The following is a 25,286-nucleotide window of genomic DNA, read 5'->3' as shown; positions in this document are numbered from 1 at the left end:
GAAAATAAATTAGGTATCTAATAAGTTTATGATTTTTATAGTTTCTAAAAGTAGCATTAAAAATGTTGTAATAGCCTTATCTTCGTGAGAAGTATGTAAAAAAGTATCTCTTAAGTTGATAGAAGGTACATGCCAATGGATTGAATACATATAGAATTATTTTTTGCATTGCATTTGCAACGTGCTTTAAAAAATATTTAAGGTGTTTTTACAACAAAATGAAAAAAGTAAAGCTTTTTTTGTAAAATTTTTGGTGATTATATTTTCTTTCAATAATGTCTTATGTTGAGAGTATTTCGATGAAAGGATTTTCTTTGAGACATTATGTTTACCAAAAAAAAATTTTTTTACAAAAGTCCCTAAAGGTCACAAAAAAATGTTTTTTTCTTAGATAACAATTTGGTTGTATATTTTCTACAAAAGTCCCTAAAGTCACAAAATTTGTTCTTTCTTACAATGCTAGTGTTAACAATTGGTTGTATATTATTAGTAATCCTATAGATAAGAGAGAAAATCTACTTTTATCTTATTCAACCATTGAAGACATTGTCATTGGTGAAGATAAAGAAAACTCTTTGTGTCCATTCCTACCACTTGGAATCTTAAAGCTAGACTCCTTTGCTATATGGATCATTTGCAATGCTAGTTTACCCTTATACCTCCTACCTCATGGGTCCAACTTAAGATACTAAAGGAGATTGGCTAAGTAAGAAGAGTAGAGAAGACTATGTGAGAATCATTAGTGATGAATTTTAAAGCATTTGTGTTTCCTTGAAGGTTGGAAAAATATGTGTTGATTTTGGGTGTGAAGTTGGTAGATGGAAAACTTTCAAGTTGAAAGCTAAACTAGTGATAGCAATAGAGGGAGATAGAGATAGGGCTATAAAGAACTCTCACAAAGCTCTACCTTTGGTTAATACATAAGCTAGATGCTTACACATAATGACTCTATTATTCTTGACTTTATTTACAAAGTTAATGTAAACCATTTTAGAAGTCTTTGTAGAAAGAGATTTTTCCTTAAAAAGTGTTGGTAGTCCTTTGGAAATTACTAACTTTGGACCAAAAATAATTCCTTGATAGCTTGGATTAATGTGTTTGAATATGGATATTTAAGTGTAAGGATGTCAATATATTGCCTTCCCTCAAAAATGAATTTTAAAGCTTCATGAGGATTAAAGGGATCACAAGGAATGTGGATGAGACCATTCTAGGAGCAAGATATCTAAAATTGGCCATATAGACTATTCGGACATGGATTCTAAATTATAAAATTGTTGACAAAAGTTTGGGTATATGTGACAAACACAAGTAGGGATCTCATCCACAAAGAATACTTGTAATTAGATCATATAAAGAAGAAAGAAGGTATGCCTAACCAAATATTATAACATTGAGAGTATTTAGCATGGCATCATTCGAAATTATAGGTGTAAGAACTCAATAATGAGGTTTTTTGGTTTGATAAAAGAGATCATTTTGTTAACAAATTTGAGGTATATAAAATGACAATGAAGAGTCAAAGGTTTGGATTTAAACTAAAAAATACCATTTAGAGAAGATAAAATGACATGAAGCAAAACCCGCACCAAGCTAGATATATTTTACAATTAGGAAAAAATTATTCATTTACAAACCATCACTCATTTAAGGACTAGGATTCAAGGGTTTGTAATAACCACAAGAAAAAGGGCTTATGTCTGAAGGGGGAATAGAGATAAACAAGATTGTTCCCATTTACAAGAAAAATGTGCTTCTTGTTACATGGTGGGTTCTTTCCAGTGGGAGCATTAGCTTGAGGTGTTATTCTACTATTTTGATCACTTTAGAGTTGCTAAGGTTGTTTTTTGAAGGGTTATCATGAAGTTTCTTACAAATCATCTCATGGAAATGCATATAAGTACTTAGTGTTGATTAATTCCAATGTTTATGATTTTAGCCAACAAAATAATTGGATTAAGCATATTTTTTAGGAGCTTGATCAAGGGGAAAAACCTCTGGGTGATTGAGCATGTAACAAATTGCATGGTCAAAGCCATAAAATTAAGAACATATTAATTGATTTTTTCTTGTCAAGGGCACAAGTTTAATAGATGTAGGGGGGATAAAATAGGCTCTATCCGTTGGCCATGTAGTTTTTTCTAATAAATCTATCCTTCAATTCCCATGTGGTTATACTAGTAATGTATTCTTGTTTCCACACACACACACACACACACACTTCTTTTTCTGTAAAACTATTGTTCTATTACTTTACTGTACAGAAAGAAGCACCCTCATGAGAGTGTTTCTCTTCAATTCACAAAAATAAAAGCAATGGAAAAAATGTATATGTATCTGATCCAGCTATTGTAGCTTAGTTATATAAGGATTAACTCAATGATTGATGAAATTAGTCATACTTATCAATCGGGGGTGATTGGAAAGCCAGTCCATTTCCTGCAATCCAAAGTGACTAGAGAGCCCAAAATCTTATCCATTTCAAAAAAGGTGCCATTCCTTCTAGTCTCCTCTCTCTCATATTTGCCAAAGATCCATAAGTTCCTGGTGAAATGTGTACCAAGAAATGTAGCAATCAAACACACACAAACTATTTAAGAAATCTTGGTGTTAATACAACACCATTGCAAGTGTTGAATGGTCTCATTAGAGCATGAGCACCTTGGACATTGAGCAGTAGTAATATTTCTTTTGGCTAAAGTTGTACCAAGAGGGAGTGCTTCTGTAATACATCTCCAAAAGAATACTCACTATTTTGGCAATTTACTTTTCCATACTTTCTACCAAGTTTGTTTCCACCATTTTTCCAGCTTATTCATATGCCATAACATGTTTGCATGGTCTGAGAACCAAGGTCAGGGAATGATCAATCTGTTGTGATTTGTGAGAAAAAGGATTTTATTAAAACAAGTGTCTCTTGGATTTGTAAGTTTTAATCTTCCACTATACTGTATTGAGGGTCAGGTAACACATTCTCAAAGGGTTGCATTGGGTTCTAATTTACAACCATGAAAGTCTGTAATGCATACCTAAATCCCATCTTCTTTTGGGACCATGGGAAAGATAAACCATGCACCTCAGGGGATATGACAACTTGGACAATACGTATCCCTTTTGTAGGCAAGAAATAAGATGGTCAAGGTGTTGTAATCACTAATGGAGTGGCAAAAGCTCTAATTTTGGGTTAATAGTTGTGTTTAAAGATGATAGAATACTACTATTGATTTTAGGATGCACGCCGAAACAAGAAGAGAGACATTCACTTCCAATTTTAGGATGCAAGCCAAAACAGGAAGAGAGACATTTACTTCCAGTTGGAGGCCAAGTATTCACCACTATAGAGGAAAAGAGACATTTCCTTCTAATTAGAGGTCAAAACACGAAGAGAGACATTTGGAGGAAAAGCGACATTTACTTCTAATTAGAGGTCACACCAATATAGAGGAAAAGAGACATTTACTTCTAATTAGAGGTCAAAACACGAAGAGAGACATTTACTTCTAATTAGAGGTCAAAACACGAAGAGAGACATTTACTTCTAATTAGAGGTAAAAACATGAAGAGAGACAATCACTTCCAATTGGAGGCTAAGAGAATGTCAATAAGTGAAAGGCAACTGGAGATAATGTAACAAGAGAGAAATTCAAGGAAAAATTATATTAATCTTTGCGTTGAGGGGTGTATTTATCCACTCAATCCAATTACCCAAACACCTCCACAATTTAGTGGGTTTACATCTTTCATTAAGTATGTGTGTGAAGGCAATGCAAGGTTATTAGGATACAATAAGAGGCTCACAATGTAAGCTCATAGTGTTTACACATCTTTTTAGTACACCATGATGGGCATGGATGCAAGGATTAAGGAGATCATAAAACACTAAGTGAAAAGGAGAGAGAGTGCCAAAATCTACAAGGTGAGATATATGTTACAGAAAATATGATGCATGTTATCAAGGTAGACAATGCATATTTACATTATAAACTGCAGGTTTTTGGAGAAGGAGAAAAAAGAAGAAGACAGCAATGCTTGCAAAGACTATTGTTATTGTGAAAACCAAAGAAACATGTGAGCACGTGAGGTTTCTCAAACCATTACATAAGTTAACCAAAGGGAGTGGGCAGTATAATTGGTGGGTCTATGCACAATGTGCAAAGATGAAGAATATGTTTTCCAACTCAAGTGAAGAGGTTGATGATGCAATTGCAAAGGTCTTAAGAAAAGGCATGTTGAAGTCTGTATCAGGTATGCCTCCATAGCCTCTTATAGAGCCTCCATGACCTGAGTTGTCCACCATGTAGGTTGTGGACTTCTTACTCTATGAGCTCAGAGCATCATGTCCATGCAGAGCTACATATCTTGCAAGATCTCCCGCACAACATATTAGAAGGAGGACACCTTCACGAGATGAGAGTAGGTCAGCCAACTTTTGGTATTTCCTAATCTCACAGAGAGCCACAATGCTAGGCCTCCACCTACGTTTGTGATGTTGCTCTATGGGGGGTCCTCCATGCCTCTTCTTCATGGGCTAGACTCTCTTTGTAGTTTGATTCGTGCAAGCTATTCTCTTGGACGTGAGAGAGATGAGAGATGAGGGTTACTTACATACTTATAACCAAAAATTGATTTTTTAAAACATTGGCCTAATACATAAATTTGACAATTTTAAAAATTTTAAAAATTTCCCCCTAATCAGAATGAGCTCAAAATTTATGTATGCACAAAATGTAGCATGTACCACCTCCTAGATAAAATCTCAGCCCCATAAAAGGCCTATATGGCTTGCATCTAAAGACTCACGTCGTGTGGGGGTCTGCAACCCATTTTGATCACTGCATAATACCATGTGTCAATTTTTTCTTTAAAAAAAATATTATCATATAAAACAACCCCTGCACATGCAAATTTTGTTATCATGAAAATATAAGAATGTACGTTGACATTAGGACATAATATTGTAAATAAAGAAAACTTAAACTTTCTCTAGTGATTCCACATCTAGTACATCACATCAAGTATAGCTAGTTGAGTAGAAATGAACAAAAACATCAAAATAAAACTAATACACAAGCATTAATGTAGCTCTTTAAACCATATTAAGGTTCAGGTTGCATTGCATCACTATTGTTAACGGGCCCTACATCACATCAAGTATAACTAGTTGAGTAGAACTCAATGAAAATAAGAAAAGACAAACTGATACACAAGCATTAACACATCTCTTTAAACCATGTCAAGGCTAATATTGAATACATCACTATTGTTATAGACCCTACGAACAAGATAGAGATCCAAGTTCTTGAGTGTGATACATCGGGCATGGATGCATGAGGTCCACCAACAAGTAAATTTCGGCTACCTCTTGAAGAGTAAGCAGCACTTGGGTTGACCGTCCCTCCTCATTACATGCTAATCTCTTAAAAAGTACCTATACTACTTTCCCCTTTTGTAGACCTTGTAATATTCCTTGCACTAGCCTCAAGAAAGGATCCTTGGTTATAATCAACTCAAGATTGTTATGAAACCTCCTAATTTCATGAAAGCAACAGTGCCTCATCTCCATCTTCTCTTCTTATACATAGGAGAATAAGCTTTACTAGTTGAAGTAGTCGGAGCAGCTAATCCATTTGGAGGAGCCTAACGTTTATCATTGTCACTATCAGTAGGTTCACTAGATATAAATGAATAAACCAATGGCTTGGTAGGCATCTTTGTTGCAAGTTGCTTGGTGCATGCCATACTCACAAGCTAGAAGGAATGGAGAGAAATGAAAGAAGTGCCTTCAGTTATAAATGGGACTTACTATAAGTAATTAACACTTACTATTAAAAAAATATCAACACTATGAACACTTTAAAAAAGCTATCAATGTTGACTTTAGCAAACACCTATTTCTTTAAAACATTAGATTGCTCCACTACACTCATAAGCATAAAATGTTATTATTATTTCTTAATTACAACTCTTCACCATTTTGTGCTTGATGTTTCCATTTGCTGCCGACTCTCTCTTGGGTTATCAACCATTCTATAGCCATGCTATTTTTGTATCTTGATTTCCTTACTTCATATATTGCCTTACAAACAACTTCTATATCATTGGATTTGGACTTTATTAATTTATCCTCGTACCTTATCTCTATTCTCCTATACCACCATTGGAGTAACTATCTCATAATATTAGAGCCATTGATTCCACCTCCATGCATTGTTGCTTTCTAGAATCCGTATCGAGCATGCCAATAATGAGATTGTTCCATGCCTTGTGTGGACAATATCGCCAAACTTCCTTATTCAGCAAAGTATGGACCATGAGCCTCAAGTATGTGCTATATTCAAAATCATAGGATCCACAATTAAACTCAAAATATTACATTCACATTTTAATTGTAACAAAATATTACATTCACATTTTAATTGTAACAAAATGATGACCATTCTTACCATATCATGTGATGCAATTTGAAGTCCATGCCTTTGTCATTGAGTTATGAAATTTTGCCAACATCGCCTCTTTAAATGCATTGGCATCACTAGAATTGAATGTCATATTTTGCAAAAGTGGTTCCAATTCATCAAGTATGATCCACACATTTACCTTTACTATCTTCATCTCACAAATTTTTGAGCCTTCACTCTCCCAAAACACGGTTTACATGGAAAACTCCCACTCTTTCTTGACTTTTTCTTATCATTTTTTATTTCTACTTGATTGGCCTTGATGCAATCCAACATCAGATAAGACTTATTCTACCTTCTTGTATGTTGCATTAGCATCTGAAGCAAGCTACATCTTGTATGTGCAAAACACATGTACTCAAACATCAACTTCTATATTATCCTTTCTATACAATGTAAGGTGCAAAAGTGGACCCTTATCAAGGGTATTTCTAAAATAGGTTCCCACTTAGGATCTAATGGCACCAACTTTCTATTATTTTGAACACGTTGGTCACGTGTCAGAGCACAACATTTTCTTGTCCTTGTAATCTAGTATTTCTTCCCATCCTTGCCTTTCTTTCTAGATTGCATACAATATAAGCAAGGGAACTTAGCTAATGTTGAATATGAAACACCAAACATACATTTCAACATTTTTAAATCGCCAACATAATTAAGATGCCCTTCTACCTCATAGTCACCAAATCCATCGATGCAAAACTTTATCATTGTCTTTAGTACTTTATGGTCCTCATTAGCACCTCAAATGTAATAGGACACCATATTTCATTCTCTGATTGCATACTAAAATATTTTGGATGTTTTGAATTGATGTTAGGATCCAATGCTCTATTCATTAGTGTTAAGATAATATTTTGGATGTTTTGGCCCTTAACGATGACCACTCTCATCAAGCTTCCAATTGAAGCTTACCTCTACACTCTTTTGATAGTCATGTTGTAAAACTTCACCATTGCTACTTGTAGCTTATTAGGTACATCCAATGTGAAGTTATTGGTTGCATGCAATTTGAAGGGCACTTCCTTTAATCTAGACTTCAGCATTTGTGTATGTTTCAAATGCATTGGCTCACCAATTCTGTCTAATACTTTTGCATTAAGATCTTTCCATGCTTGCTTCATGTGGAACAATTTAAGGGTGGGCAGCACCACCCTTCTCTTATTAAGCACAGCCTCCTCTTTGGCACCTCAAACGCAACAAGCCACCATATTTCATTCTCTAATTGCATTCTAGAATATTTCATTCTCTAATTGCATTCTAGAATATTTTGGATGTTTTGAAATGATGTTGGGATCCAATTCTCTATTCATTCATGTCAAAATAATATTTTGGATGTTTTGGCCCTTAACGACTTCACTCTCATCAAGCTTCAAAACCAATTGAAGCTTACCTCTACATTCTTCGATATTCATGTTGTAGAACTTCACCATTGCTACTTGTAGCTTATGTACATCCAATATGAAGTTATTGGTTGTATGCAATTTGAAGGGCACTTCCTTTGATCCGAACTTAAGCATCTGTGTATGTTCCAAACGCATTGGGGTACCGATTGTGTCTAATACTTTTTTATTAAGACCTTTCCGTCGTTGCTTTACATGGAAAAGTTTAAGGATGGGCACCACCCTTCTCTTATTAAGCATAGCCTTGAAATCATAGGATGTAGGTCTAATCGTTACCTTATCATATATGCCTTGAACCCTATATCTAATTGCTTATAAATCATAGGATTCAGGTCTAATAATCTCACTACCTTATTACACGTATCTTGAGTGAGTCTCCTTCAATCGTACTCTTGTAGCATCTTCTGTGACACCATGCATGAAATCCATGCAAAGAGGGGGACCATCACTGATAAGGACATGCACTCGATGCAAGCCATGCGATGCTGGAGCCACCAAACGAGGATCTTTTTACACATCTTGCGTGTATGTAATTCTCGAAAACTGTATAGACCACAATGTATATCTTGATAAACATACAAATTTTTGCTCTTATCTTTTGTTTGCAAATAAGTCTCTTTTGATTTTAGTTTATTTAATTTTTTGATTTATTTGTGTCTTCAAATGGCTATAATCTTTATTTGAGTTACTTGTCTGATTTGAATTAATTTTCTCAAGTCGACCAATAGATACATTATAAGATATGTGCACCTTGTAAACCCAAATTTCCATTCATAGCATAAAAGTTACATAGTCATCAAAACACATCTAATATCCGTCTCATGTGAGATATCTATGGCTATATCCTAGGCCTCTTACTACTGGGTTCTCTAGACTCCAAAGCACCTTGATGGTTGGAATCAGAACATGAGACCCTTGGAGCTCCACCCTAACATGACGGTGGGATCATTTACCCTTGCAATAATGCCACGAGCCACCATAGAATGCAAGGGGCCCACATCAAGAACAAATAAAGCAGCTTTGAGAATCAAAGTAGAATAACTTTTTCCAAACTTGATGTAGTCATGATAGTTTAAATGAAGCACCCTTTGTAAGCATTTTTTAAGCTTTAAGAAATTATCTGCATATTTTGAAGAGTAGCTCTTGTGGAATACTATCACATCATTGGCAGGTCTACCAATATACTCCTTCAACATCAAGTCATGAACCCTTCCATGTGGCCTCGAGATCTTCTACCATGTCTAAACTTATCAAGATACACAATGTCCTACTCACCACACTAATTAAAACTAATGTCAGCATTAAACATGCAACACCTGGGAGAGGCAGTGTTCATTTTTCATAATTCAACCAAATCTAATGTGTGAGGCCTCTATAGCATGTAAAGGCTTTGCATGTGTGATGGCATGCCCATCTGGGCCCTAGAAGCCACGTGTTCAAAGGCTCAAAAAAGTAGGTTTACCTATTTGTACTTTCAAACAAGTGGCTCCCAAGGCCCTCAAAAAAGCAAGTCTGCCTATGTGAGCCTTTGAAACAAGTGGCTTTTAGGGCGCATATGGACATGCCATCACATGCAGGTGAAAAAGCAGGCCTACCCATGCGAGTCTTTGAACAGATGGCTTCAAGGGCCCTGATGGACATGCCATCACATACAGGGCCTCTACATGCCATGGAGGTCCCATACATTAGAATTGGGGAGCATGTGAAAAAAAAATACTTTTCCACTTCGGCGAGCTCTTTCTACATGAGTGTCTCCAAGTCCACTCCTAGAGTGGATCTATCATTGTCCGGCTCGTCGACGCGACTAGTGTGGCATGTTATGGTCGAGGTCCAAAGAGTTGCTCCTATAGGCACTCAAACTCAACATCAAAAATCTCATATTAAGGAGCTACACAAGTATACTATAGAGCTCCTCCTCCCTCAACTCCAAGAGCTCTAACACATCCTACACGAGAAGATACTCCACCCTTTGATGGTGATGGCACTCAATGAATCTAGTGGTGGGCCGTGACTTAGGGTTTTGTGAGGCTGGATGGATGCAAGTACCATGCGAGAGCTCTCTGTGGTGGCATCAACCAACAGGTCTAGAGCGATCTCTTATGGCTCCCTGTTTGTGCATTATTCCACCAATGGTGGGAGATCATAGGTGTCATCATCCTCAAGCTCTTCAACATCAAAGCACAAGATGTAAATAACAAAAGCAATATCCTGCTCATGAGATTGAGTGGGATGTGCTCTTTGTAGAGGAGGTTGGGACAAAGATAGTGTAGAGATGTTTTTTGACGAGATAGAGCTCTGTTCATAGCCTTCTTGTGGTTAAATATGCACTTTATATCAAAAAGGAACTCCAAAGGTAAAGTCATCGAGACTACACTATAAAATGTAGCTAACAAAATGAGCTATTAGGGTGTACGGTGGAGATTCTAACCTTTAGATCTACACTCTTACAAAACCGAGGGTAGATCTAGTCCCAAAGGTGAGCATAGTGAGTGCTCTATTGATCCACACAACAAAAAGTAGGCCATGATGGGTAGTGGAGAACTAGCACACAAATGGAGAGGTAGAGAATATATAGTATGAATGAGTTTGATCTAACTTATACTCATATTTATACTTACAGTCAATTTTATACCATTTTTAATACATTTATATTTATGTTTTTTATTGTATTCACTTGTTGGAAGAATAAGATTTACATTGACTCCACAATATTGAGAATGTGTCAAGTAATACACTACTTGCATGTTTTGCAAAGTTCACTCTGACTTATTTAAGGTTGATTAGATGAGTTAGGGATTTGATGGAATAAAATGATGGAGAGGAAATTCAATCTAGAGATGCTACATGAGAGCTAAAAATTATACATTCTTAAGATCATTTTAAGAGGGAATTGGCAAAGCAATAAAGGTTTCTTTGTTAAAAGTATTATTATGTCCTAATCATAATTGTATATTATTGTATCCTAATCACAATTTTGTAGTGATGTGTGGATCGAGGCACTTTTTCCCTCTTTATGAGGCTTTTTTCCCCAAGCGTATATACACATTCTTATGAGTGTGTATATAAGTGACCTTATCATGTCACTTTACTTGTACTTCACTCATTATCATCAATCTACTTTGAGTGTTGTTCTTCCATCTATATCTTCTTGCTTGTTGCTACATATATGTGTGTGTGTTACTACCTTGATCTCTATATATCTCTTCTTGCTTGTTGCTACATCTATGTGTGTGTTGCTACCTTGATCTCCACTCCAATAATTGGTATTCTAGCAGGTTATCTTATCTCTCATACACATTTTCACTATTTGATTTTGATCCAACATCACTTAATACTCCACATTACTTGACCTCCTCCTCATGTGGGTGGTGAGAGAATTAAGAGTAGCTAATGCAAGAAGAAAAGCTATAATCAAACCTATTATTCAAACAAGTATCCATCTAGCATGTAAGAATCTAATAACATGCAAGCAAGTAAGAAGAGGGAAGAAGGGAGCTCACAAGTAAAGTATTACAAGGAAATGATTATGGATTATTTATTGCCAAAAATGACTTATATACAAGTGACTACTTTTCACATTAGGTCACCAAGCTTAAAAATGATTCGATCTCTATTACTAGTCTTAAGCAAGTATATATATAAAGTTATTAGACTTTCCCTATTACTAATCTTAAGCAAGTATATATATGAAGTACTTAGACTTTTCCTATTTGACATTTTCCAACCTTCCTACCATCTAACTTGAAATAGAAGTTACAAGGGGGATCATTAGACACATCAGTTGGATTTCCTGCCTAAGAAAACTAAGGGGCCAGTGACTCTCTACATTAATGCTAAAAGGGTCATGACCCTCCCAAAGAAAACCACATCAATGAGTGTTGAATGTGTGCCATCTGACATGTCTTGGTCTGAGCTAACCACTCTCCTCGTAGAAATCGCCACTTTTTATACTTGAAACGAATGTACAAAGTTTGTCTTGCAATGAAGTACCTATCATTAAAGACAAAAAACCACCGACTTAAGTGAAATGAAGTACTTGTCGATAAAAACTATCAATAATCAACATAAGTGAAATATTACCTAAAGGTAACATATGATTATGCACTCATCAATGATATCATCATGGTGAGTTCTCTTGAGATGCCATGACTCACCAATAATTGAGTCATCTAATCCTTAGATGGGCACTTACATTAAGTAATCTTAGTTTTCTTCACAAATGTGCAAACAAACCAATTTAGATGCACATCTTTAAAGCATGTGGAGGATTCCATGGCACCATGAACGTCAGATTTTATCTTGACTCTACATGCTTTTGACATGTCTAAGCTAGGATTATTCCTAGCTACGCAACGATAGTAGCGGAATGTACTCCAAACTGCATGTCTAAGCTAGATTATATAATAGTCCTAGCTAGACAACGATAGTAGTGGAATGTACTCCAAACTGCGTGTCAAAGCTAGATTATAATAGTCCTAGCTAGACAATGATAGTAGTGTAATGTACTCCAAACCACCAAGATTACTATGTCTCTCCACAACATAGAATGAATCATAAAAATAAACATTCAAAGATTCCAATTCACTACGCTCTTGTTGTCACATAGATCAAGGCAGCTATCTCTGCATGGAAAACATTTAGATTTCCTCTTAATCACTATGTGTTGCCACCATTAATGCAAAGTAGATGGATATAAAGTTGTGAGCAATAAACATGCTTGTAACTAAAACACAATCTAGTAAAACCATGGACTCAAAGCATAAGAACACAAAGTGCAGAGATATAAACTTACTATTAGGCTTATATCTTGCACTCAAGTTATCATGATGCTTATACTAAAACACCATTTAATAACCATGGACTGAAAGCATAAGAACACAAAGCACAAAGCATAAAGATATAAACTTACTATTAGGCTTATACCTTGCACTAAAGTTGTCATGATGCACTCAAATCTTTTTGTATATATAAACATGCTGAATAAAAGCCTCTGTTTACAGTACTCATACCATTGATGCCTCACTTGAATTCTATGATTCTACCCTTTCATTGTTTGTTAGGGTCTATTACATCTTTGATCTTGACCTTGAAACTCCCATGAGTATTGGTCACACTAAAATCAAATTTAACTTACTATACTGATTAGGGATCTAGTTACCTTCATCATCTACCCTTTTTAACACCTCCAAGTGTGAATATTACTGATATTTCTCCTTCTTTTGAAGACATCTATAATAAAAAACAAAACACCGAAATAACTAAGTTAGACTGCATTATTAATAAATATGTGTTATAGTAGTAAGAAATAAAGATTGTAAGCAATAAATAAAGATTAGAAACGATAAGAAATATTACCTTCTATAACATACTACTTTCATATTAACACAATCTTTCTCCTACGAAAATAAACATCAACACTATGTTAAAGCTCATGTCAAGACAAAACATAAGCAAACCCTAAACCAAGGAAATGAGATATAAATGATCATTACTCACATGACCTGTCCACAAAAGATGTGCCACTTTAGATCAAGATAGCTGTAGTGTACTTGAATCTATCTCTAGAGAAAAAAAAGACAACAAGTTAGTCGTGACTCAAGTAAGAAGAGAAAGTTCGTGTGAGAAAATGGGCATAACTCACTAAGGTTTTTTCCAAATAAGATGAAATTTTATGAGAAGATAGCTATGGTGGAGAATAAGTTACATGTAAAATTTCATCAAGAAAGAAGCAGAGTGGCAAAGGATATAATGAGATTGAATCTCTTGTCAAAAAAACGAGGGGGAAAAGGAAAGATAGTGAAATGCAAAAGGAGGGAAAGTAGAAAGTTAAACATAAGAGAAGGAAAAAAATGAAATTTGATTTTCAAACTTACATGTGCTAACACAAGGTACATTTGACATGAAATAAAGTTTATGGTGAGAACCATAAGGACATCTAACATTTCTTTATCTTTTTAAGTCATAAGCTCTATTTTTTTATTGTCCTAAGAGATTTGGGCAAAGATTTGTCCTATAGTTTTATATTGTCCTAAGAAATTTAGACAATGATATGACAAATAGATCTATGTTACATAGATCTAGAATCCTAGCTCTCTCATTGGTTAGGCCATTCTTTTGTTATTCACTCCTTAAGGGGCAAAATGGAGAGTCTATATTTCTCTTAAAAGGTTTTTTCCACCAAGAATCCCCGACCAAACGATAACCTTAACCTTCTAGATATCTGACAGACCGACCATGTGACTTTTCCAATAATGTAATAGAAATTTCCCTAGAGCCCATAGATGATGCCATAATAGACACAGAACCTTGCTCCGAAGTAGAAATTATGAGGACCTAGAGAATAGTAGTAACCAAGCAAAGCTTCAAATGGAAGGACTATATATAGAACGACACTCTAGCCCCTAACAAAGAAAGGATAGTATCATCAATCAGCAAAGCGCATATACTACTGACTACATTATGAGAAGTAGTGGCTCAATAAAGTAGCACCCCACAAAAGCCTAAAAAAGGCATGTGAAGTAAAAAGAAAAAGAGGGGATATCAACACAATTAATCAATATAAATGAAACCAACAAACAAGTGTTAGAAAAAGCAACATAGTAAACCATAAGGCCACATGTTGATAAATAGACGTTGCCAACAAACCAACACAATTAATCAGTATAATTGAAACCAACGAACTATTGTTAGCAAAAGCAACATAGTAAACCATAAGGCTACCTGCTGATAAATAGGTGTTGCCCTTGCTTATCACTCAATCCAACAAGGTCAAGGAAGCAGTGCTTAGTTTTAGGTAGCCTATAAAAGTTTGTATGTGAGCATATTGTTGAGCTCGGTGATAACGAGGCTGAAATTGCAGAAATGACAAACAGAAAGCAGAGGTTGTCAACACAGAGCTTCCAATGCTCCAAAAACCAAGTCCAAGAGCTGAATAAAGCAGAACTACTAACTAAAGGTAGAGCATCAGAACAGCCTGTTAACAATCTGTAACTGAAAAAAGAGAATGCTTAACTCAGTAAGAACTCGAGGAAGTCCACACATAATACTAACTACTGAAACTCTAATTGCACTCCAACCGAGTGCTCAAGGTTACAAAAGAGTCCGATCGAGCCCGTAACAAAGGATTCTGACAAGAATAGACTAGAAGTAATAAAGATAAGAGGTCACAGCTGACTGTTTAGTAGCATGAGCAGGACATAGTGTAGTTGTGCTACTAACAGAGGTGATGTAGTAGTGGGAAAACATAGTGTTGGAGACCATGGGAGATGCCCAGTAGCAGAACCTAAAGGAACAAGGCAAAACAACAAAACCTGCGAGAACAAGAGGAAAGAAGAAAAAGGTTACCAATGCCCTTCCTTTTCCATCTCACAACACAATCAAGGACAAGGAGTAAGAGTGGATCATAACCTTGCAGGAAAAAGAAAAAATACTGACTCATTTGTTTAAGCAAGGGTATGCCAAAAGAAAAACTACCGACGACTGATTTGTTTAAGCAAGATTATGCCAAAAAGAATATCAGAACACATTGATGTGGCTCAAAGCAAAGTGAAGTCCAACAAAAACTAATGGATGTATGCTATCCAGATCATGTTGTTGGTCCAATGATGAGTGTCCACCCTTTTTGCAAGTAAAATATCAATTAGAAGACCACAATTAAGCTTTACATTATGTAGAGAACTCCATTTATAATATATCACAATTGAGCTTTACATTATGTAGAGAACCCCATACCATGTTGTTGGTCCAATGATGCGTGTACACACTTTTTGCAAGTAAATTAGAAGAACACAATTGAGCTTTACATTATGTAGAGAACTCCATTTGCCTTTTTATAAAAGGGCCATCAAATTTTAGTGTCCACTATGACTTGGTGAATCATGTAACATAGACTACATAGAAATAATGAGGCTAGATTTTAGAAACACTAGTTTTGGTTGGTAGCAACTCTCCTACCTCTAGTTTTCTTCACCATGCAATTCGAACACCTCTTTGAAGGCATAAAGCCCACTAGTACCTCATTTGAATTCATGATGAATGTCATAAATTAAGACCAACTACCTTTCTTATAGGCCCAATCTATGTTTCTTTTCTTTCTACCAATCCCAGTCTGGTTATGCAACAAAGCTTAATGAGGCTAGATTTTAGAAACACTAGTTTTGGTTGGTAGCAACTCTCCTACCTCTAGTTTTCTTCACCATGCAATTTGAACACCTCTTTGAAGGCATAAAGCCCACTAGTACCTCATTTGAATTCATGATGAATGTCATAAATTAAGACCAACTACCTTTCTTATAGGCCCAATCTATGTTTCTTTTCTTTCTACCAATCCCAGTCTGGTTATGCAACAAAGCTTTGCCAATACGCCTCTCCCCACATGCAAACTCATGAGAAGATAAGGTTTTAGTCTTTGAAGGACACCCAAAGGTTTAGCTCTATTCCTATCAGTAGCGTTGATTGTGCATATGGTAGGCTTCCCTAGGTGTCTCATCAAACCCTGGTGATCATGCGGACACCAACACTTTCATCCAAGATTGCAGAGACTGATGTGCCTTTATAAACGATAGTTAATACGGCATTCATTTCATCACTTTCAAAGTAGCATCCCAGCTTGTTCAAGGACACTTTTGGCTATCCTTTTGCCTTGGGTATGGAGAGCACTTAATTTAGTGTCCCAGCTTGTTCAAGGGCACTTTTGGTTGTCCTTTTGTCTTGGGTATGGTGAGTGCTTAACGTGGCATGGCTCATCTGTCTCCTATTCAAGTTCAAGAGTGTGGAATGGGTGAGTGGTACAATGGACCACACTCATCCACGAGAGACTCAACCCAATCTTGTGTCGACAGGAATCTCTATCTTATTTTCATGTTCTCTTATTTATTTTATTTTGTTTATATAAGGTTAATGCTTTTAATTTGTTCCAAGTCTATGGTTTGCTCTAATTTATGTATTTGAGAAATACATTTCTTCTCCAAGTGTCATAAATATCCTAAAAGAGGCATATGCTTCCAATTGGGCATAATAAGAGGGTGTTCTATTAGTTCTTAGATTTCCAGATCCCTTATCTTAGGATCCATCCCTTCACTGTCTAACTACACCATTGGCAAAAGTGTCACTACATGTTAACCCATTCTGGGTTAGCTAGACGCTCTCTACCATACACGAAAGTGGGAAACAATGCCATGAAAAGGCAATAGAATAGGCATGCCAAAGTGGACAATCACCTTAGATATAGGACTAAAGTGTAATTTGAGCCAGCCCTTTTACAAGAAGGTGATGTATATGCCTAATCTCTTGACAAGACTTGTGAGGGGTGAAGGCAAAAGAGACTCTAGTATCCAATGAGTGCATAGCAATAATGATTCAATGCTGAGGGATCAACTATTTCTAATGGACGAAAGATATCAGGCCAGATTTTTGTCATCCAGATTGGACCCGATGAAACTGTTTCAAGGTGGAAGGATGGAACAACAATCTCTAATGGACATAATATGTTAGGCCACAATTTTGTCATCAAGATTGAACTCCATAAAACTATTGTAGGGTGAAAGGAGTTGGAACAAGTGATAAAGGAGACTAACCAATATTTTTCAAATGCAAGGCGGACAAGGGATCATCCCAAGGGGAGTGACTGTCATCATAGATCAAGACTAAATTCAAAATAAGTTGGCTAGAGAATAGTGTATATGTGTGGTGTGTACACGCTAATTTAGGTTTTATTAAGAGTACAAAGCTTTGAATTGGTAATGGAGTGTGTAGTAAGATTTTCTTGTTGATTATTTGCTTGTTCTGTTCATGAGCATATTTTAGTAGTGAAAGAGGACAAAACTCAAGTTCTCCATCAAAAATTTCAATACTAGACACTAGCATAGAACAAACATGGCAAGAGAACCATATGTAACCAGCTAGAATTGCACAAGACAATGTAGTTTGTTTCATTAAATTATAAGAAATGTCAAAATTTAAAGAATTTTATGTTTTATTTAAAATATCAATTGTAGGCAACCTTGCAACAAGAAGCTCAAGAATTTGTGAAGGAGATGATAGAATGTGTAGCTCATATCATACTATTTGATTTACAATTCCTATAGCAAGAGAACCTCCTATAAGATAGAAATTACCTTGTACCTAGTCTTTACCTTCACATGCCTTATTTCTTTTAATAATTACATTTCTATAACTTTCATAGGCTTCTATTTTTTCAAAAAAAAAATAACTTTAAGCTTTCAAATAGTTTTTTACTAAGGAACTACTCTAAACACAAGATAGTAGTTCAAATATTCAAGGAAAATACTCTAAACACAAGATAGTAGTTGAAAAAAAATCCACTTGTAAAAAAGCTTTTCACAAATATGTTTTTAGGAACATCATTTAAGCACTTTCACCAAAAAACAAAAAACAAGCCATAAATATTTAGTTCTACTTTGAAATTTCTTTACGCATGTTATAAATACAATACAAAACGATTTCTATATGTGTGAACCGTTGCCATGTATCTTTCATCTACTAAAGACAAAACTATTTTTTATGCTTGTCCTAAAAGCAAGACTATTGTAACATTTTTAGGCCACTTTTACTATTTTGAAATACAGCAAAGATTTTGAAGTAAATGATTTTGAAAACAAAACTTTTGCCATACGTAAATGCATACTAACCCAATTATCTCGTGACTTTTTGTATTTATTTGCCTATTAATTCTTGAAAGTTTGTGTAACTTGACCTCAAGCCATCTTTTTGATTGAAAACACTTTAATGGCTCAATTACAAGACTTGCGTTGACAATCTGTAAAATTTAGTCTTTTTATACCTAAGCAATATTCCTCATCAAAGAAACCCAAGTGTAGTGTAGACACATTCAGGTACAATTGCACTAATAACTTTTATAGCCTTTTTGTTTTAAAGGAACATTTTTGACTTTTATAGCCTTTTTGTTTTAAAAAAAGGAGCAAAAATTTCTTCTTCTTTTTTCTTTTTTTTTTTAAGGATAGGCTTTGGAGGAAAAACATAATAGCATATATTCATGACTTTTTTGTAGGTGTATTAATTAAATGCCCTAACATGGCATTTGATTAATACAACCTTAGAATATGAGTTTCCCCCCACTCCCTCTCTCTCCCTCCCTCTACTCGTTGAATGAGTCCTTGAAGCCTTTTATAGAGAATTGTGAGACCTTAAATAGAAAGGATATGGATGAATGCATGCAAATAGAAAGGATATGGAGGATCATCATTTCATTGCCTTAAATAGAGAGGATATGAAGGGTCATTATTTAATTGACTTTTTCAAGCATTAATCATTACATACTAAAATGAAACCCTTAAAAAACACTGTTATTCTTGAAAATCTCACACTATATTTAATGGAAGTGCATAAAGTTTCAAAAGTGTCGTCATATCATCATGAACCTATGCAATCCTTAAATGAAAATAATACGTTCCCATAGTCATCCTCTACATGTCCAACCATGAACATTGTAGAATCAAACTTGAAGAACTTTGTGATGCAAGCAGACTAACAACAATCTACTCTTTCACGAGGAGCACAAGTTATGGAAAGTTGTCCACAGGCATTTGTACCAAGGTCAATGTTATGTCCTTGTTTTCCTCGACTTCTTGGTAGTTTATTCTCCTTCAGCAACCCTTGCATTTAAACACTTCTGAAGGGCAAGTGCAAATTCAAAGCATTCATGTGAGCTACAGCCATACATAAAGCACCATAGTCTCGACTGCACGGCTGCAAGTGGGCAAAAAGCTGCACAATGAAGGCTTGAATAACAAGACACTACAACCAAGTCCTTGGCCCTCTAGACATCAATTCAGCACTTTGCACTACATTATGCCAAAATTAGTGAGATGTAAATGAAGATCATTAAATAAGCAAACGTCCTTGCTCATGAAGATATCAATTACCGACTTGCTCAACACAAAAACAAAGACACAATCCCTTAAGTGCCTTCTTGTGGGTACCTTGTCTTGACAGCAAGGCATCGACTTGAACGTCCTGAAAAAAGGATTTCCCTGTAATAGGCAGTCTACCATGGGACACATGAGCCATGCCTGCAGATTTTTTGTGCCTTCAATTAAGTCCTTATCCCTTAAACACCTTTAAACTGTTGCGCTGGATTTAAGTGGATCCCTGAACAGTTCAGGTCCACACACGATAATCTCAATGGCTCTTTCTAGTTTGCTTTCGCATGTACCTTGCAAAATGCACATACTACTAGATTGGGCACCCAAGGTACCAGCAAAGTCATTACGCACATGATTACAGTGCCCTTCAAATAACATGGAGTCAGGAGTTATAAAGCTGCATTATTTTACCATTGGTACAGAAATACCGTGTTTTAAAAAATGAAATTTCTTCCCAATGTTACATATATGCTGACTTGAAAGGTATGGGGGGGTTAACATATGACCCCTGCTTACCAGTTGAAAGGGCTGGCTCCTACATAGAAAAAATCATTCTCCACATCACGGATCCATTGACAAACACGATTGCAGACTGTTATGGCGGAGCTCTGCATCACCACAGAGGGAATTATGTTGTTGTTTACAAAAGTAAACATGCCCTGATTAATGATCAGAATACTCAAACCTTGTCACAAAACTAAAAGCATTTTCTAAATTCTGTACTGGGCTTGTTAACAAATGATTCAGGCCACCCCTTGTCAGGGATGGTCAGGCAATCTTGGTCATCCAGCTCGACCAGTGGCCAATTTCTGTAACGAGCCTTAGAAATCTTACCTTCTCTGCCAAGGGATCAAAAGCTGCAAAAAACTCAAAGTCTGCAGTACTCCAAGCCAGTAACACTGCAGCAACAAGTTCACACACATTATGGTACCTTGAATTGATGTGCAAGTTTTTACAAACACGGTTGCTATCTACGTGCTATGTACCATGGCTTTCATCTCTTCTATACTGCATTTGATGTGATCCAGCCAGGGCACCGTGCATGGATGCATACAACCTCTCATAGGCACGAAACAGTCTGCAATGAAATGGAGATCAGCCTTCAAAAACTGCATTGTATAAACCAGTTACTATGGCAATCCCAAAGAACCTTTGATTGGAGTAAGACCTTTTACAGTATATTAATGAACTGCAAATAACAAGCACTGTGTAGCACCTTTTCTGTGACTGGTGTGTGTGCAGAGGTGAAAACTCCGATGACACGTATTGGTCAAGATAAACACTTCGATACATGAAATGCCAGAGACCTGCTGGACCGCCAACACCGGCCCTCTGCCTGATACCAGAAGCAGGAGGCTCAGATGTCCTATTATCTGTGCTGTTTCCCATCCGGCTGGATCTACTGAGAGATCCATACAATACATCACCAGGTAAGTCCTCTACTCGTAGCCCTCCTCTTGCTACCGAATTTGCTATGTCACGAAGCACATGAGTCTCCATCAGGAAGCTCTCAACCCTTGCCCTGCAAATAAAAGCACTTGTGTAGCAAATCTGATTCCACTGGCTAGTTCGACCTGAGCAGGGAAGAACAGCATCCACACAGGAGAAAGAGGAAAAAGGGGACATCCAGGGAAAGGGGGGTGGTTTTGGGGGGGTTCCCCAGCTGCGAAGCTTATATATAATTGCTCAGATATTTTGGACCTTAAACTTATCAACTGACATCAGCTCACCTGCATTCTTTCAAATGAAAAAAGGCATCCGGATTTTTGGTTATCAATATCAAGCAAGTATCTGTCTGTCAAGAAGAAGCAACACAATAAATATGCAAGTGAGAAGACAGCCTTGTGAAGATGTTTGCTTTCTGAAGCTAGATATAAGGGTAATGTACCTTGTAAACTACTTACATCAAGGTAGCGAACGTAGGCATACAGAAATGCCATGGCATTGAAGTTCGGAAGGCAAACCGGAGAGAATGATTCAGTTGTTCTACACAAAACATTCTGAGACTTGAGCGATTGCACAAAGTGATAGGGCACACAAAAAGAACACAAAAGATACATACACATGCATATTCATACTTGTAATATATGCGTGCACACACACACACACACATCCAAAAGAGAACAATAAAGGTTTACACTCACACTTTCATATGAGAAATCCTCACCTAAAAGATTCTGAGGATGACACGAAGTTTGAAAGTAGTAGGATATCATCCGGGTGGAGAGATGCCTTTTGAGCTCCAACAAGACTAATGACCTGAAGAGAAATTATGTATCAAACATCATGCCATATTTCACTTTTACAGAAAATAAACGGAAGGCTGGAGAAAGAGAGAGAAAAGACGTGTTCATATTTACAAGTGGCCATAAGTGGCATATGTGACAAGTTACAACAAACATGGACAAAGTTGGTAGTAAAAGGTTTTCATGCAGTATGAGAGCACATATCTCGGGGATAGATATCATGCTAAAAACGTGTGATCTCACGCAAGTAACAAGGACAATGTGAGTGTGCCGGACTCTTTGCAGTGTTGTGCACTCATGCATGTGCCTCCTTCCCCCTGTAGTTGCCAGGGTTTTTACCTGTTTCCTCCACTTTGACACTTGGAAAAGCCAACAAAGCTCATTTGGCAAGATGACAATCGAATTGTCACTAATAGAGACACTACAGGACCAAGGCATATATAATAGAAAGGTCTAGATATGAAAAGAAGCAGTTGGCTAAACATAGCTCCTAGTTACTGGAGGCTATGTAAGTCAGTTAAAAGGGTCAGTTTACAAAGAATTGATCATTCCACTCCTGGACTCATGGCCCAGCCATGCAACAGCACTTGAGGATTGTGCTTGGTGGTATGGGACATCAAAGCTTATTGCGCATAAAGCCATGTCTCTTGGATGCCTCTGGGACCCCAGCTAGTGGGTGAGCCAGGCTATGGATTGTGGAATTCGGCATTTAAAGGCTGAATTTATGGTTGTCCACGAGAGCTCAATTTTGGGACATTGCTATTGTATACTGGATAACTTGGCATGTTCCATGTGTGGGAACAAAAGAGGCCCCCTGTCAGGGATTCACGCACCAAAATCTTAGATTCTCACAATGGAATCCTCCCAAGATCTCCTAAACACAAGACAAATACAATTCTCAATTAGGGTAAAACAATCTAGCTCACCACCCAACCATAGATCTTAGAACGTCGGATCGCCCTTGAGCCTAGGGGCTAAGACTTTGTCCATGCAAACCACACCAAACTAGCCTGCCAAGACCTTCCTTACGGGCCATTGGTAGACCGCATGCATGACGATGGACTGACCCAGTGGGTTAGCACACATGATATAGGTACAGGGCCCATGTGCACAAAAACAATACGACCATAACCAACACTTCTAAAGCTTTTGCCAATAGCCACTAAAAGCTATATTTATGGAATTACAAATATATAAGCTTTATTAGTATCTTATAAGCTATTATGAGATTTAATCCTTAAAATCAGTCTGCTTACTAATCTTTTGGACCCCTAAATAGCCAACCTAACCCTAGGAATAGTCAATCTAACCCTAGGGTTAGCCTCAAGTACATAACATACTTCCCCTCTTTAAGCTTTTATACAGTCATAAACAAATCTCGGAAGTTCCTACTAGAAATCTGACTCTCAAGTTGAGCTCACACCTGCCTACCCTTCACAATCAATGAATGAGAGACAAACTTAAACCTGAGCTCTTACTATCCCAAGTGAGCCCCGCCTCAAGTGGAACAAAAGGCAGAATCCTCAACCACAAGTTCAAGAGGTAAAACTCTCAATTGCCTATCTTTCCTTGAGTTAACATCCTTGGAAAATTGGATGAATTTAAATCCTCAAAGTCAATTCTAGTTAATTTACCTGTCCATATCGGGATTAAGTAAAATCATGGTACCCAAAGGAGTAACATATGTCCCTGCTCATAGAACCTCAAAACTATCAGGTATTCAAATACAAAAGTATACTCAAGCATCCTTAATGCAAGTTGACTTCCCTGAAGAACACTATGAGCCCTGCCTCAAGTGGAACAAAAGGCAGAATCCTCAACCACAAGTTAATTTACCTGTCCATATCGGGATTAAGTAAAATCATGGTACCTAAAGGAGTAGCATATGTCCCTGCTCATAGAACCTCAAAACTATCAGGTATTCAAATACAAAAGTATACTCAAGCATCCTTAATGCAAGTTGTACTTACCTGAAGAACACTATGAGCCCCGCCTCAAGTGGAACAAAAGGCAGAATCCTCAACCACAAGTTCAAGAGGTAAAACTCTCAATTGCCCATCTTTCCTTGAGTTAACATCCTTGGAAAATTGGATGAATTTGAATCCTCAAAGTCAATTCTAGTTAATTTACCTGTCCATATCGGGATTAAGTAAAATAATGGTACCTGGAGGAGTAACATGCGTCCTTGCTCATAGAACCTCAAAACTATCAGGTATTCAAATACAAACGTATACTCAAGCATCCTTAATGCAGGTTGTACTTCCCTGAAGAACACTTCTATCAGGCATCGTGTGCCCTATCTAGAACACCTCTAATAGAGTATCGAGCATGAACTGGAATTCCTTGTATTCTAACAAGGCCGGCCTAGCTCAACCTAGATACATACCATTGAGTTCTAGGGAATCGGGAATGCTACCCATACTAAAACATAAACCAATTGTTACCAATAGTTACCATATGCTTAGTGCATCATAGGCAAATTCGACAATCAAGATTGGCATGTATATGTATGCAACAAAGCGTATCCTCCAAAAGTTGATTCAACCGCTCTGTTTGCTTTGCTTATCAAACTGAGGATGATATGCAAAAACTCACAAGTCACCAGTGACTACTAGGTAGAACTAGTCTAACCCCACCGATCAACACTTTACTACTTAGTCTTGGACATACACCTCAACGAAGGCCAATACATACGCCTCATTAAAAGCCAGAAAAAACAATGGTTTTACTGGAGTACAAGTCTGTGGACGTCTAGATGTGTACCTACCCCATAGGATACAATGAGCACTGGGGTAGGATACAATGAACACTCTTTCCAAATAACACCTAGCACACAAAGAATCATATGGAAAGATCAACTCTATCCAAGCACACAATTGATCTCAATATTAGTGTTATAGAATCATTCAAAGACGGTGAAACGCGATGTTTCACCTCATCAATCTGTTACTAAAAAATGACGTAAGCGCAAAACCATGAACGTAAACAATTCCAATTCTCACTCCCTCTCCTATGATTAAATCAAGTCCGATCACCTTAGGTTAACTATCCCCATAGGATAGGACATCCAAGGATAAAAATTTAGGTACATTGAGAAACACCTTACATGCGATAGATCCTAACGTCCCATACCATCAAGATATACCCCGTATAAATCCTTTTAGACACATAAGACTCAATCAAATTGATCAATTCCTTCTCAGTCCGTCTTGATGTAACTAGACTTCCACCTCAATGTCATGGTCAAACCTTCAGGTTAGGTTAACTACACATCAA

At 36.8% G+C, this 25,286-nt stretch overlaps 1 protein-coding gene across 2 annotated transcripts in view; it reads right to left on the bottom strand.

The window, feature by feature from the left end:
• Nucleotides 1–19,900: 19,900 nt before the first annotated feature.
• Nucleotides 19,901–25,286, bottom strand: part of LOC147630407 (SAND family protein) — a 46,316-nt gene continuing 40,930 nt past the window's right edge. Inside the window, exons 9-16 of one of the 2 annotated variants that reach the window (XM_086810271.1) lie at nucleotides 21,932–22,023; nucleotides 21,669–21,750; nucleotides 21,495–21,559; nucleotides 20,981–21,286; nucleotides 20,751–20,842; nucleotides 20,599–20,663; nucleotides 20,281–20,372; nucleotides 19,901–20,054 (exon numbers count right to left, since the gene is read on the bottom strand). In XM_086810271.1, coding sequence (XP_086666397.1) covers nucleotides 20,021–20,054; nucleotides 20,281–20,372; nucleotides 20,599–20,663; nucleotides 20,751–20,842; nucleotides 20,981–21,286; nucleotides 21,495–21,559; nucleotides 21,669–21,750; nucleotides 21,932–22,023 — 828 coding nt within the window. In that variant the 3' untranslated portion in view covers nucleotides 19,901–20,020. Of the gene's footprint in view, nucleotides 20,373–20,598; nucleotides 20,664–20,750; nucleotides 20,843–20,980; nucleotides 21,287–21,494; nucleotides 21,560–21,668; nucleotides 21,751–21,931; nucleotides 22,024–25,286 lie in introns of both variants that reach the window. The other variant, XM_086810273.1, reaches the window with a different exon arrangement.

The sequence above is a fragment of the Cibotium barometz genome, chromosome 16 (genome assembly GCF_041138505.1).
Source record: "Cibotium barometz isolate CiBa-2024 chromosome 16, ASM4113850v1, whole genome shotgun sequence".
Lineage (NCBI taxonomy): Eukaryota > Viridiplantae > Streptophyta > Polypodiopsida > Cyatheales > Cibotiaceae > Cibotium > Cibotium barometz.
The sequence above is the reverse complement of the archived record's forward strand: the minus strand, read 5'-3'. Positions and strand labels throughout refer to the sequence as shown.